At 38.1% G+C, this 15521-nt stretch overlaps 2 protein-coding genes across 3 annotated transcripts in view; both read left to right on the top strand.

Annotated features, from left to right (window-relative positions):
• Window positions 1-1399, top strand: part of LOC146452963 (uncharacterized) — a 75564-nt gene extending 74165 nt beyond the window's left edge. For both annotated transcript variants that reach the window (XM_085097186.1, XM_085097187.1), the window contains one exon: window positions 335-1399. In XM_085097186.1, coding sequence (XP_084953312.1) covers window positions 335-600 — 266 coding nt within the window. In that variant the 3' untranslated portion in view covers window positions 601-1399. The remainder of the gene's footprint in view (window positions 1-334) is intronic.
• Window positions 1400-3137: 1738 nt separating this feature from the next.
• LOC146452964 (protein sidekick-2-like) lies at window positions 3138-15518 on the top strand (the record flags this gene model as incomplete). Its single annotated transcript, XM_085097231.1, has 5 exons — window positions 3138-3469; window positions 8007-8061; window positions 11273-11578; window positions 13574-13879; window positions 15202-15518. Coding segments are annotated over exons 1-5 (1017 nt in total), but the record flags the coding sequence as incomplete, so codon positions are not given.
• Between the last annotated feature and the right edge of the window lie 3 nt (window positions 15519-15521).

A 15521-nucleotide genomic window follows, 5' to 3' on the forward strand; every position in this document is an offset into this window, starting at 1 on the left:
TAACAAAGTATAAATACGAACTCGAAAGAAAAAAAGAAGTCAAACAACAAATTTAAAAAAGTTAACAAATTATAATATTTTTGTTTTTGTTGTTGTTGTTTTTTTTTTTCTAGTTTTATTTGTTCTGCTACAACGTCCCGAAAACCATCAAAATTGTCTAAAAAGTGATCAAAAATAAAATAAGAACACCAAGTTATATATTATAATTATTTTAAGATGTGAGCGTTACGGGGGAATAAAGTTAAGAAATTAATCAATTAAAAAGAAAAAAAACAGGAAAATTCTGATATTTTTTGGTAGCCTTTGTTAACACCGTCTTCTAACCTCCATACAGGTTTTTCAGTTCATAAGGATAAAATGATCGAAGAAATGAAATTAACAATGTTGGATTTTCTGCAACACTCAACAAACACCCTGAGAATGATGAAAGCTAAATACAAGAAAGAGCTTCTGAGACGCGCCAAGAATTCACCAAAAGGACCAGAGAAACTAACATCCGCATTCAAGGGTTCGTCCGTACTGTCAAATTCCACTGAAGATGATGATATATCCGTGATTAGTTTAGAAGATAAACATGTTAACAGTAGCTCAAAATGTTAGCGTAGTGTAAACAGTTTGGGGAATTGTAACAACGTGCTGTTATTTGCAGCTGTCATGCTCGAAATTTCATTGTCTGCTAAAAATAAAAATTATTAAAATATTCGGAATGAACATGATGGAGAATGCCTGCCAGCCAAGAATCAGCATCTTATTGCAGCTTGGCGGGGGAAGATATTAGCACTTTTATGTTTTCTAGAAGGATTGCAAGTTAATCACGTGAGACCTTTTGAGAGCAGCTACATCGCCCTCCAATTTTGTCTCTGTTCTAAGCGTTTAGAACTGGCACAAAATTGGAAAGATTTGTATGGAGTCATAGGAACATAAAAACCCCAATATCTCACCTACCCCCCCCCCCCCCCCCAAATTGCAATAAGACGGTGGTTTTGGCAAGTTGGCAGTTTCATCATGTTCTTTCAGAAGATATTTAAGGATAAAAATTAGGAAGAAAACACAACGCTTTTGTGACGTCATCACTTTAAGATTCTATTGCTTGTAGCAATTGAGATGAGTATTTTTGTGGAAATGGTTTTTACTGATCACCGTTATCGAAAAACACTTAGACACACACGATAAACACTTTATTCTTCAGTTATTAAATATTATAAACTCAAACCACTTTGTCTGGGATTGCATTGAATGTTTCTTGTAGAGAATATCCAGGAGAAGCCTCCTCAACGTTTAACTCCAGGATTTAAATATTGTCTATTTATCTACGGCTTTTATATGAAATAAAAACGTTTTTAGATAAAAATTTCAAAATAAGCGTTAAACCGTAAGAATAAAGCGTTTTGTGCATTTATGTAACCTTATTATATTAAACTAGCTTTTCAACTGAATAAAACATTTAATTGTAAGGTAGTCATCGTAGCTAAAATCAACAAACACGAACTATAAAAGCACAGGACCAACACAAACAGAAGTGGTACATCTGTCCAACTATGGTCTGTGCGCCGTTTTTCTGTTCCTGGGAATCAGGCCCAGTCCACTTTTGACCAACTCGGACAGGTGGAATTACAGCTGTTGGTTAAACAACACGGTAAGCTGATCGTGCGGGCAAGTCAGCTTGAATAATGAATTACTGAATGTTTCATAACGAGAGGAACTTTACTTTAGATGCAAAATTTCTAGCACTTTTTCAGAGTTATGGAGGTGTTACACATTTGCAGTATCTCAGTAAAGAGTATTATCAAATCGCAGAAAGCTTTCATAGTAAAACCCGCTCACGGTTTTCCCATTTTCAACAACAACAACAAAATAATAATACCGAAGTCGGTTATTCGTTAACCAAGGATTGAAGAAGCTCTCCGAAATCGTGACAGGAAATGTTGCGGAAGATGTAACCTCCCACCTCTCCCCCCCTCCCACCCCCACCCCCGCATAAAACTTACCACATCAAAAAGCAATTACGTCACGAAAAATTTCTGTTGCAAAGTAAACAAGGTTTCGTATTTTCCCGAGCAAAGGCCCAGGAAAACCGACAAATAAAACTGGTGCTCTACATCAGAAGATGTGTATTTTTGACAGCTCAGTTTTTTGACATTATAATTTAAACTGCGCAATTTTATGATACTGGACCGAGGCTTGAGGCATGTTGCCGCCGACAAAGTCTCTCACCAGGTGTCTCGTTGATACACTTGTGGAAAAGGTCTAGCATTCTCTCTTATCACGGTCACTTAAAAAATGTCTGTAGGTCAGATTACGCAAAACAATTGTCACTGCTGGAAAGTGCATAAAATGGCCAAGTTTGACAGTCTTGTCTTTTAAAATAGTGAAGATGTTTTTCCGTTAAGTCTGAAACATTACAGAAGGTTCGCACGGTTTGCCCGTCTTAAGGATGGTGCCTACTTTTGATAATGCGCACACGTTCTGCGCATCTCGTGATACTCGGGTTTCCTATGGGTGGTGGCTATTAGTACAAGGATATTTTTGCACGGTTTAAAACTATTCGGGGAACGCAGAACTTAGCAAGTGCTTTTGGTATCCAAAAAGAAAATTGGGGGTAACCATGCATTTTTCAGCGATAATAAAGCTTCAATTTAGAAAAAAACACCATACATTGCTTTGTATTTTACTGCTTTAGGATAATTGTTGCTTAATTATCCCTTAAAAATACGTGGTTAAGACAAGACTCTCAAACTTGAACCGTTTCAGGTGCTCTTTCACGCAGTCAATTATCCTGCATTATCTTGCCTACCGAAAACAGTTAAAATCTTTCGCGGTGATAAAGGTCGGTAGCTCTCAGATTCATTCTAGAAAGTGTTGTTATCAACTTTCGACGGCTGTCATAAATGTTTCTTACCAGCATAAATTGAATGGCTAATAGACAACTTTCAGAGGAACATGAATAACTGTCAGTCAAATTGCATTCGACTGGGTTCAAACCGACGCCGGATATTAAACACAATTTCTATATTTTATCTCGATCTTTCGGCCCTGTCGTTTCAGTAAGTAATTGAAACTGCCATTAAATGTTCGACAAAATACAGTTAAGTCTAGAACAGTAGATCATTTTTTATGTTAGTTTCTCGCAGTCATTCTTACGTCAAATTCCACCTGCTCCGTTTAAACATCATTGGCAGTTATTTTTGAAAAAACAAAAGAAAAGAAAGGGGGAAACGCTACAACTGCAGCGTTTTTGCATATGAAGTAAACACAGGAAGTTAATTTTGGAAATTTTCAGATCTTTCAAGAAAACTTTGCACACTGTCTTCTTTGCGACGATTATACGCCTCTTAAGCGATGATGGTGAATTTTTGGCGATAATTGGCCAGAGCTAACATTCACGAGAAAGTTCGCAACATTACAAGCACTTGCCAAGAGCGTTAGCTCTGTTATCATGCCGACTTTCAAGCCGTTGTTTTGCATTCAGGTAAGTTTGGTGTTGATATAACGTTAAGATATAACGCAAGCAAATTATCAACTTCCTTCCAAAATTGAGCCATTTGGGGAAACTATCTCAGTGATGATGTCAAAGCTACCACCTTAATGTTACTGAGAGTTTCAATTGCCCTGTCGACTTGCTTAACTCTTTTTAAAACAGCTTTTACGTTGTTATGCTACACTGGCAATGCTTAACCGAAAAACTGGCTTATTCAGTTGACAGCTGCTTACAATACAAGATAACAAAATACAAGGTAAAACAACGCAATGCAATGCAAAGTAGAAAACGTTAATTAACAACTAAGTTTATGACTTCAAAGCGTATTTCTAGTCCTGTGCCATAGCACTAGTGCTACAAAACAGGCACAACATCACATTAAAAAACAGGAAGATGTAAGACTTTGTACTTGAGAACGTCGAAAATTAAATAAGGTTCTGAATACAGTCGAACCTCCCTCTGCGACCACCTCTCGAAAGCGACCAACTCTCATTGGCGGCCACTTTTCCACTTAATACCAAAAGTTTTCAAGTCAAATCACTATAGATGGAACCTCTCGTAGACGACCACCTCTCGTAAGCGACCACATATTCTTGACATTATTGGTGGTCGCTTGCGGGAGGTTCGACTGTACTTGGAATTCATCGTGCACCGAAGACCAGCGGCTGGGAGGCCTTAAGTATCCCTTCTAAGGAAACTGTTTGAAATTAAATAATAAAAGGCAATGAAGTCGGCTATTAAATTAAAGCTTTTTTTGTTTTTCACTGACATTTAAACCAATTCCAATACCGAGCCCTGTGACAATTTTGGCGAACGTTTGAAATTTTCCAATTATTTATACAACAAATGCAGTGAAATACACGGTATAGAAATTATGACGGGTGTGATGTTCATTGGTCAGTTTGAAGCAAATGCTTCTTAATAAATGCAATAAATTAAGAGATTTATTTCACCTCGGAAAATACATAAGTATATAGTATTACACACTAAGTGCTAGTTGGACGGCCGAGCTGAAAATATATATACAATTAAAAAATGAGAGAAAAAAATGTAATTTAACAGGACCGGTCGGCAAAGATAACATCAAAAATGTAATTAACTTTATATGATTCTTGAAAGTGCTTAGATTATTAGAAGTTCTAATAATGCCGTCAAGACAGTTCCATGATTTAGGCCCTAAAATCCTGATAGAATTACTACGATAATAGTATAGGTGAAAAATTACTCCTTAATTTGGCGCGAAATTTCAGCGTTGATTTATAATTTCACATGTGAAATTACAAAATTGCTATGGCAACGTTTCCAACATCTCAGTGCCAAGATGGCGTCCAGGTTTAAAGATGTTACGGATGAAAGAAGTTAAGGCATTAAAAGACGCTGCAGTAAACCTGTTGTTGTTCTACAAACGGGAATCGTGAAATAAATCTAGGCCGCCTTAGTCTCCTTGGCAGACGTCGTTTGGGCTCGCCACGCAACGCGCTCCAAACGGTCGACGGCAGCGAAGCTGAGACTTAACTAGGCTAGACATGCACTTATGCCAAATGAATTTGATATGATACAGCGCACAATGGTCTCTTTTAGGTTTCCTGGCCACGTTCATATCGGTTGTGGGAAATTCTTTAGCACGTAACTTAACAACACGCTAAGAACGTTTCAAAAAAAGAAAAAGAAATAATAAGAACATTCAGTTTCGGTTCAACCTCGGCCGCAAAATTAGACGTTCTTACAAAACTAAGAGTGTACTCCCCACTGGATGGAATGCTAGTCCATCGCAGGATGCCAAGCAAGAAAGGACTTGGAGTATTACTTCTCCCCCCCCCCCCCCCCCCCTCACCCACCTGTAGAGGATGTTAGTCCATCACAGGATACCCAGCATGAAAAGACTAGGGGTATTACTAGTCCCCCCTGAAGGGATGCTAGCCCATCACAGCGTTACCAGAAGGGAACCGAACAACGACGACTGCGACGACAACGACAATGTCGCCAAACAATAAGTTTAATGAGGAAAAACAATTACCCTTCGCGTGCGATTTAAATTTTGGTATTAATATTTTTTTGCCATCCTCTGCAAAACAACAACGTGAAATGACCAACTTCAAGGTTTTGTGAACTGACGTGAGCGATTTTTCATTCCCTTTCTTAACTCGAACGCCGCGCCTACCAGTTTGTTTAACGGGTGATCCGCAGTTTTTGTACAAGTCGATTGAGTTGAAATGATGCCGAAGTAGCACCAATAAAGTGAAGTTACATTTTCAAGAGTCGTTTTCGTCGCCTTATGTCACCTTTACGCATTTATACACATGGGTGAAGAGAAACAATTTGGAACAAAGTTTCTTGTCTAAAGAAACAACACAGCAATGCAGAAACCAACCTAGCCTCGAGCTACCGACACCACGTGCTAACCATTACACGGCGCCTCCACCATAGTTTATACAAAGGGAGTATTTTCCCCAGAAAGGGCTCAAAAAGACTTTTAAAAAGGACGTTGGCTACTTTTGTTACTGCGCATACGTTCTGCGCATCTCGAGATACTCGGGTTTCCTATGGGTGGTGCCTACTAATACAGGGATATTTTTGCGCGGTTTAAAACTATGCGGAAAAAGCAGAACGTACCCAGTGCTCTTGGTATCCAAACAGACAATTTTGGGTTACCATGCATTTTTAAGAGATAATAAAGGTTCAATTTGGGAATAAACGCCATGCAGTCCTTTTTATTTTACAGATTTTTGTAATTATTGTTGCTTAATTATCTCTAAAACAAACAAAAAAAATGCGTGGTTACCCCCAATTTTCTTTTTGGATTCCAGTAGCCCTTGCTAAGATCTGCTTTTCCCGCATAGCCATAAACCGCGCAAAAATACTTCTGTCTTACCAGGCACCGTCCTTAAATATATATGTCGCTCATGCGAACAAACGTTTAAGTATAAGTTGTTCGTTCCCGAGTTTTTGCGATTGGCTGGATATTTTAGGTAAAAATGCTCCTGACTTTATTCTCGTGATATTTCCCCGTGAGTTTGTTTATTTGTTTCATTTAATTTATTTATCTTTTTTCTAGTAAAGCTCAGCTACCCCTCAAGGTTGTAGATTATTAGCAGGGCGCAGTCATTAGCTACATTCAAAGTAGATTACACAACGTCGGAAATTAGGCTCCTGAATGCTTTTGAGGTTGCCTGCGGCTCTTACGAAGAATGCTTTCTGGTTTCCATGGGAACAAGTACAAACAAATAGTCTTGCAGTAGATAACGATAGGTTGTGCATGATACAGTTTAATTATTTCTTTTTTGGAGTGTGAAAATATTGTTTTATTTAGATTTAAAGGAATATTTTATTTTTAACTGAAACCTCTTGATATCACTTTATAGGAGAAAAAAGTTATTTTAAATCGATTAGCTGAAACTGACGAATCTGTTATCTTGCCACTTTACAATTAACTTTCATTGTTTTGCACTTTTTCTGGTCGAACTGAAACTGAAAAGTCGCCTACCAAGTTAAATCTCACAGATACTCGGAAAACCTAACTTGGACGCTCAGTAGTCTCAACTTTAGTGAGCCAAACATCGATGATTTGAGGTAGAAACTTGTATCGTGAAAGTGGACTTGCAGTGAAAAGAAAAATAACTAAAGTGCATGGGATCCAATTGAACTAAATAAATTCAGGCGTTTTCACTAAAGAGTTGCAAACAATTGGTTCGAAAAAGCGAGCGTGCGAAAGAAGCGGATGTTAAGTCTTAGAGGGCCGGTGGTCGGTGATACTAGAAGGACTTTACTGAATCGCTAGCAGTGTCAAGTGTGGGTGGCGACACAGGTAAAATATCGTTGGATTATTTACTTTTACTACGTCAACAAGCTCTATTATTTGCGGTTAGGGTCTCTTGCAGCTGCTGTGTATTTTCAGTAAGGATGGCTAAGTTCTTTCAATTTGCGACCAACGGCTGACATGCATCACGACTCGGAGTCGTCGAAGAAAGAAACCGTTAATTTCTTTTGTTTTGGTGAATTCCCTGCTAAGATCCTAGGTGCAATAATTTTGTCTCCGTGGATACTCTCAATAGATTCCTAATTTATGACCCTCATCTGCATATAATTGTCATAATTTTAACAAACTGACTGATGTCTACGAGGAGTCGTGTTTATTGCATAGCGTTCTTAATGAATTTGCGAAGGAAAACGTGACAAAAGATTGAATTTCGTTTAAAGAGAGTGTGTTTACAGTTAAAAAAGGACACCTTAATTGCGAAGATCCCAATATCGGGAAAAACCCGCAGTATTTTGGAACAAAGCATGAAGACTTAGACCAACGTTAAAAGGGTTCATTTATAAAATGACACCTGCTGTTACAAGGCAGCCGTATTTACGAGCAATATAGTTTCAACTTCGGCGAAGCGGATTTGTATTTGAAATGACGACCAAGATCAGGAAGAATTCTAAAATGGATGAAAAGACTTTATTTTGGGTAAAGTACTAAACATTTGTCTTGTATGCGTCGCAAATTGAAAAAGAATTTTACGTGTGATCTTTCTTCTTGCAGATTGTTCTGTTAAGCATCGGTATAAGTCAATACACTGCCTCGTTGTACATCGCAGGTGAGTGAGCATGAATATTATTTTTTACTTTTCACATCCTAAATAGCTAAACCACCAATTTGAATAAGTTTTTTTACCGGTAAGAGTTTTAGCAGATTGCAGAACCTCATGGAAGTATTGCCAGGTAGCTTTCAGTCCATGGATTTCATCTATGAACCCAATCGTTCAGCACGCCGATCTTAAACAATATAGTCAACAGCACCACAGCAAATATTGCTTAGTAGCTTTTATTGAACGATCGAGACGATAAAGGCTTTTATCCTGAAAGTCTTAAGTTAGAGCTGCCTCACAACACGGCGTAATATAGCTTTAGGACAGCCGGAAGGTACTTCTCGATAGCTTTCATTTGAATGTGTTACTGAATCAAGGGTTTTATCAAAGGACTGCAATTGAGACCCAAGTACATTGTATAACCAATATGGTCTCGTCTCTTTGAGGAAAAACGTTAAATAGGGGTTCTAGGAAAATAAAAAACGGTGATGCACACATGTATTATATCGTAGATGGCGGGTGTTTTATAAGCTGTCGACTTGGTAAAAAAGAAGCTTTTGACTGAATAATTAATTATCTTGCCTTAAATTTTTATTTTTGTTTTAATTTTTGTGTTGTCATTTTTTTGCCAGCAAAATTGTGGTAAAGCGAACAATTCAGAAAATAATGACCTTTACTGCGTCAAAACTTACAAAACTATTGTAATTTGACTTGAAAATTTTATTCATGATATGACTTCGCACAAATGAGACTTGCCTTTGTAGGTTATTAATTATGGATAGTAATGTTCCTTGTAATATGTCATGAACAATGTTCACCATTCGCACAGCATAATTTTTTCTGGGGAACAAAATGTTTCTCTTTATCAAAACGTTATTTATTTCAAAATTAAAAGTTAATACTTACAATGTTATATTTCAAAAACTGTGAAACCGAGTGAAAAAGATACTGCAGGTTTCATGCTGTCATCGTTGAATTATTTTCATTCGAGCACGTGCACGTCGGTCGATCAATTCATTTTGTCTAAGGCTCAAAACAGGGAGGTTACTCTTTTGAATCTATAGACTCGAGAGCGCCGTGTTCAGTCACGCGCCTAGAAGTCTCCGAGGTTTTAATTAAAATATCTGACATTTGTGGGTACTTATGAATAGCTTATCGTTAATGAATACGAATTAAGGGCAGGTACTCGCATTGAGCTAGCTGACGTTTCAAAAAGCGATATTTGTCACTCAACGTCGTATGATTAATTACAGTCCACACTTTTCTTAGATATGACACCTTTATGATTAACCTCAACAAACAGGCATACATCATACACTACAGAAAGCATGTTTTAGATAATTATCAACATGTTCAGTCTGTTTGACCAAAACAAAAGTAACGATCGATTCTTAGATAAAAAGAATTTCTTAAACATGTTGCCGAAATTGTTTTTAACTTTTCAAATTTTGACTTGTTTGTAAATGTTTGCGCCAGGATAAAAGCCCACTCGAAAAGAGACAAAATTTTCTGCCATGACTACGTGTTAGGAATATTTTGCAAAAATCAGAAATTGCAAGGCCGTTATAGGTAATCTTTATGTGTTCGATTTGGCATGACGTTTTGTACTGTTTCTTAACATATCCTTCTACGGTTTAAATTTTCAACTTTTGATAAGGACCAGTTAGCGAACATCCATTGACACTCTGGAAAGAGCGTCTTTAAATTAGTAAATTCGTCAAGTATGAAAGTGATATATCAGAAGTGAACGAAGATATAGCTCTGCAAAGTGACGACATTTTACAGACGTTTGCATGGTGGGAGGCAAGTTTGTGCCCCCCACCATACAAACTTCCGTAAAATAGGCCTTATCATGGTAAACAGGCCTGAAATAACAGTGTTTGTATGGAAATCCGATGTCAAATAATTTTTTTAAAACATCGCTTCTGAAAAATTCATGAATTGGAAACTTTTGGCACTAGGAAAAGGATTTTAAGAAAAAAAATTGGAGGGATGTAATTGTGCAAGAAAGCGTCCAGTCATGTTTTGAACTTTCCATACATTTCCCTGTATTTTTTCCCGCGAACTATTTTTAGTAGCAATTCACGGCTGGTACGCTATACAGACAAAAGTATGGGAATTAAGTTCAAAACACGACTGGACGCTTTCTGGCACAGCTACATCCCTCCAATTTTTTTTTCTAAAAATCCTTTTCCTAGTGCCAAGTAACCGGGTGCAAGTTGTTCCAGCAGATGCTGAAAAAAGAGACAAGCAAAAGTGAATTAAGCCTCTGAGTACATTTCGCCAAAAAAACCCCAGCAAAACATACCAAAATTTGCGACAACTTGCGCGGAAAATCCCCGACCTTTGTTTGTGCGCACAACATTAATTTTATGACATTTTTTTTCCTTGTTATTTATTTTGCCATTCTACACACATTACAAATTACAATAAAAAATACAGGTTTTCGAGTTGAAGGTAATAAATTACGAGGAAACCTAAAAAAAAAATCACGAGGCTTATAAGAAATTAGGTTTCGTCTCGAAATACAAGAGTGAATAAGAAGGTACTTTAATTATGGATGAGCTTGAGGCAGAAGATCGGAGAACAAATTGTATTTTTAAAAAACATTAATAGTTCTTAATAAAGAAATTTTTTAACTTATTTTTGAAGGACGCGAGAGATGTAGAGCTGGTGATCACAGAATGAATTTTAAAATTACGTAACAATGGTTCTTGAAATTTAAGACGCAGTTAAAAGGGGGTTGACAATATTTGAGCTCGTTGAGTTCCTTGTAAATCGTAATTTTCTTGTTTTGTTGTACACTACCCTGAAGAGGTGATTCAAAATGTCTTAGGTGCTTCGTGAATCAGGAAATCCTGAAGTTTAAATGAAAGCTACTGAGCAGTACTTTCCTGTGGTGCTGTTCATTATGCTGTTCAATGGGATTTTAACTTTTGAGTCTGTGGATGAAATCCTAAAGTGTGATCATTCAAATGAAAGCCACTGAACAGTACTTTCCTGTGATGCTGTTTATTATGCTGTACAAGGTGGTTCTACCTTTTGAGTCTGTGGATGAAATCCTAAAGTGTGACCATTCAAATGAAAGCTTCTGAGCAGAACGTTCCCGTGGTCCTGTATAAATAATAATACAAGGTATTTTGACGTAGTGCTTATTTGCTCATTTAATATCATTTAATAGTTTCGTTGCTAATTTTCCCTTTTTTTTCTTTTTTCACAGCTCCCGGTAATGTCACAGTAACCGAGAGAAACTCCACGGGCCATGAGATCTCCTGGGAACCGGTGAATGCCACAATCGTCGGCTACAGAATTCGCTATTATCTTAATGAAACATCAAACATCGTTGACAACGGACACAGCTCAGACTGCAGCAACTTCAGTTCAATATACGTTTGCAAAAACAGGACCTCAGTATGTCTGACAGATCTGAGAGTTTATACATATTACTGGATTGAGGTCATAGCATTTACCAACGAAACGTTTGGCAATGATAGCATATATAAGGTTTTTCGCACGGGTGAGGGAGGTAAGTGGTACTCCATAATATTGTGTTGTTGCGTCCTCATTTGCATACGTTCAGAGATTTTAAAAGTAGTTGCTTAAATTCAGCCTGCCTTAGATTAAAGTGTAGGCTGTTTCAGAGAGCTGCACCGCTTAGTCTAAGCTATTTTTTAAGTAAATTGTTCGTGGCAACGGAAAAACTAATTTGTTCGCAGATTCTTTTAAGGAGAAGCCTGTTTGGTTGCATTTCGTTGCGCTAGCGCACGCTCCGGCCAGTACGCCGGAAAATATAATTGTGGTTTAATGGCGGAGTTTCCAATGCCTTGAACAAAAAAAATGCATTAATATTCAGATTTATAACAAAACGACGTACAATCGAAAATAACAGGATTAAACCAAAAAATGATTTTCATTGATAACTTTATGTAAAGCAGGATTTGTGTCTATATAATATACTTCAGTAACTTCTCTGCCTCTGTTGTTTAGATTATATCATAAAACAAATAGTAAACTGCTCAGCGTGCACTGTTGAGTTATGGGTGCACTTGGGAGGTTTACTAAGCACTCAAGAAGCTGGAGTCACTCTCCGCTACGCCTGTAGCAACTCTTACGCTTCTTTCGTGGTTAGCAACCTCCCGCGTGCATTCACAACTCAATAGTACACGCTCGTAGACTGAGGATTCACCAACAGGGTGGAGGGGAAGGAGATGACGTCACTTGAAATGATGACATCATAATCTAAAAATAGAATAGTGACATTATCGGGGTGGAAGGGGGTCATGTGAGTCGGTCATTATAAAAATGGGTAGAATGTATAGGGGCAGCTATCTAGAAAAAGTAGCAAAGAAGACGTTTGCTTCCCTGAATTTTCCTGATTATACGATGTCATTATTTGCGATGACGTCAACCCGTGGAGGATTAGAACGCCATCCACCCCTCCATCCGATGATGTCACTACTCTATTTTTTGATTATGTTGTCATCATTTCAGATGACATCACCTCCACCCTCTTCACCTTGTTGGTGAATCCCTACTCTACTACAGTGGAACCCCGATTTTACGATCGTCGATCTAACGATATTCCCGATTTAACGATCAACATTGTGTTTCCGGCAAAAGTTTTTTGTAAATCGGGAGTTCGTTCACAACGATATCCAGATTGAAGGGAGAGTTACGCCTGAACGCCATTTTTCCGCCACTTGACATGGCTTTAATGAAACTATCTCGTTCGCGTTTCAAGGAATCCAAAAACTATATCATCATATTGTGAATCTGTGTTGTGGGGTATTTTGTGAATTTTTGAGTAATTTTGGGGTATATTTGGGAGGAGTAGTTTTTCTTGAAAGATTGGTAAAATTAAGAGAAATAAGAAATATTGAAGTATTTAGTGAAGTTTTAAAATTGGAATTTGTAGTTAATAATTAATAGACGGATACCAGTTAGTCCACTAGCAACCTGGGGTGCTGTTGCGTGGGTATCAACTGTCTGTTAGTGTTCTAAAAATTATTTTCTTTCTTCTATCCCTTCTTAAAACCTCTTCAAATTTCATTCAAATTTAGGTGTAACGCCCCCTTAACGATATGATTTTGCTGTCCGCTTGCCATATCGTAAAATCGAGGTTCCACTGTACTCCTTTTACCTTTTGTAAATTCAGTGTGAAATGTGTAGTAACCAATCTTTTTACATTTTTCCTGTAGTCTGGAAAACAACCTCGCTAAAAACCGATAATGTCAGTTTGTTTTTTCTTGGACAGATCACAATCTTATAAAATTTTGACAAAAGTGCAAAATTCGCGAGACAATGCTCCTGAATTATAGCTATGGCCTTCCTGCGACACAAGTGGCTATGTTCGTGTAAATCATACTGTATATCCCCCTCTTTTTAATCAGTTTATTTTTCTCTCCATTCATGTTTCTTTCTTTTCGGTTTTCAGAAGGCCCTCTGAGGAGGGGAGTTTTTATCAAAGAGGTCTCTCTTGTTTTAATTACCGTTTTTAATATTTTGGCTTGTTTATTCTCAGTTCCAAGCCATGCACCCGTGAATGTTACAAGCGTAGCACACAATTCCACGACCATCAGCGTATCCTGGGAAGCTGTCCCAGAACAGCATCGCAACGGGAAAATCATCGCTTATATTGTGAACATCTATGACGTTTCCTCAGATACCCATAAAGAATATGTATATAAAACCAGCGGGGCTCTAAACTTAAACATGACAATTGGCGGGCTCAAGAAGTACACGAAATATGAGATCACAGTGTCCGCAAAAACGAGTAAAGGTGACTCAGAAAAGAGTCTCGTCAATGATGTACAAACTGCCCAGGACGGTGAGTAGACTACTGCCTCTAAAACATAATGAACAGCACCACAAGATACTACTGAACAACTAGATTTTTGATGGGGGGGAGGGGCAGAGAGACAGAGAGAGTGCAGGGATCGCGCAGTGAGGGTTCGATTCCCGGGGTTGACGTCATATGTGGGCTGAGTTTGTTGTTGGTTCTCGTCCCTTCTCGGAGGGTTTTTCCCCGGGTTCTCAACAAAGATTCCAATTCGACTTTTGAGGGCCACTTTAGTAACCTTGATTTAGCTTGACGATTAGCAAAGCGTTAAGAGCTAACAGTAGTCCAGACTGTATGCTGACAATCCCAATTCAGAACTGAAACTTGCAGGAAAGGTCGCGAAGATCCTAGGCAAGACTGGAAGGTCTGGGAGCCGTTCTAAATTAAACTAAATCTACCCGTGAAAGAGTTGACTCCAAGACTAAGCATTAGAGATAGAGGCGTCGGGTCATGGACTCCTGGTCGGTACTCGAGAATAAACTTCCGGGGCCCTGGGTCCAGTTGTTCAGAGCCCGATTAAGCTAATCCTGGGTTAACGTGAACTTTGATTTGAGTTTAACTACCAATTAAAAAAGATTTTCCCGAAAGATTTTTGTCCCTCAGTTTTGACTTAGACTTTTCTTAACCTTTAGCTTGAAATTAGCCTTTTAAACCATTTTAAATGTGCAAGATGAAAACCCAGATTAACTGTTAATCGTGTATTAGCGTTTATCGGCTTTCGAACAACCAGGCCCTGAGGTTGTTCAAAGCCCGATTAAGCTTATCCTGGGTCAACGTGAACTTTGATTGGAGTTTAATAACTAACGAAGAAAGATCCTGCAAAAAGCTCTTTGTCCCTCAGTTTTGATTAATTTAGATTTTTCTTTAGCATTAGCTTAAAACCAGCCTTTATAAGGAAAAGCATTTTTAACGAGCTAGATGAAAACTTCGGTTATCTTTTATTTGTGGATTAGCGTTAATCGACTTTCGAACAACCGGACCCAGTTGTTCAAAGCCCGACTAAGCAAATCCTGGGTCAACGTGAACTTTGATCTCGAGTTTACTGACAAATTAATAAAGCTTTTTCAAAAAGATGTTTGTCCCTAGGTTTTAACTTAGCCTTTTCTTTACCATTAGCTTCATTAACTTAGCTTATAAAAACATTTTTAACGAGCGAGATCAAAACCTCGGTTAACTTTTAATCGAGGATTAGCGTCAATCGGGTTTCGAACAATCGGGCCCAGACTTCTGGCTCAAAATATTAGAAACTAGCGTCATATAAGCAACAATGAATAAACACTAACATTTTGTTTTGCGGTATTTGTTCACAGCGCCAGGCGGTCCACCTACTGAAGTTAACTTTACCAACGTGACGACTGACTCCCTTGTTGTTACCTGGAAACCTGTAACGGAAGGATTGAACGGGATACTAAAGGCCTATATAATTCGCTGGAAAGCGGTCAACTCAGGACAAAACTACACAACCCGAACTCTCAATATAGAATCTTCTTCTCATTCGCGAAAAAGAAGGGACGCTTCCGGTTTGACTGCCTCTAATGAGACGTCCTTTAAGTTAACGAATCTGACGTTGTATACCAATTATTCAGTCGAGGTCGCCGCGTTTACAATTAAAGATGGGCCGTACAGCGAT

This window comes from Pavona decussata, unplaced genomic scaffold (genome assembly GCF_977016875.1).
Source record: "Pavona decussata unplaced genomic scaffold, jaPavDecu1.1 SCAFFOLD_361, whole genome shotgun sequence".
Taxonomy (NCBI): Eukaryota; Metazoa; Cnidaria; class Anthozoa; order Scleractinia; family Agariciidae; genus Pavona; species Pavona decussata.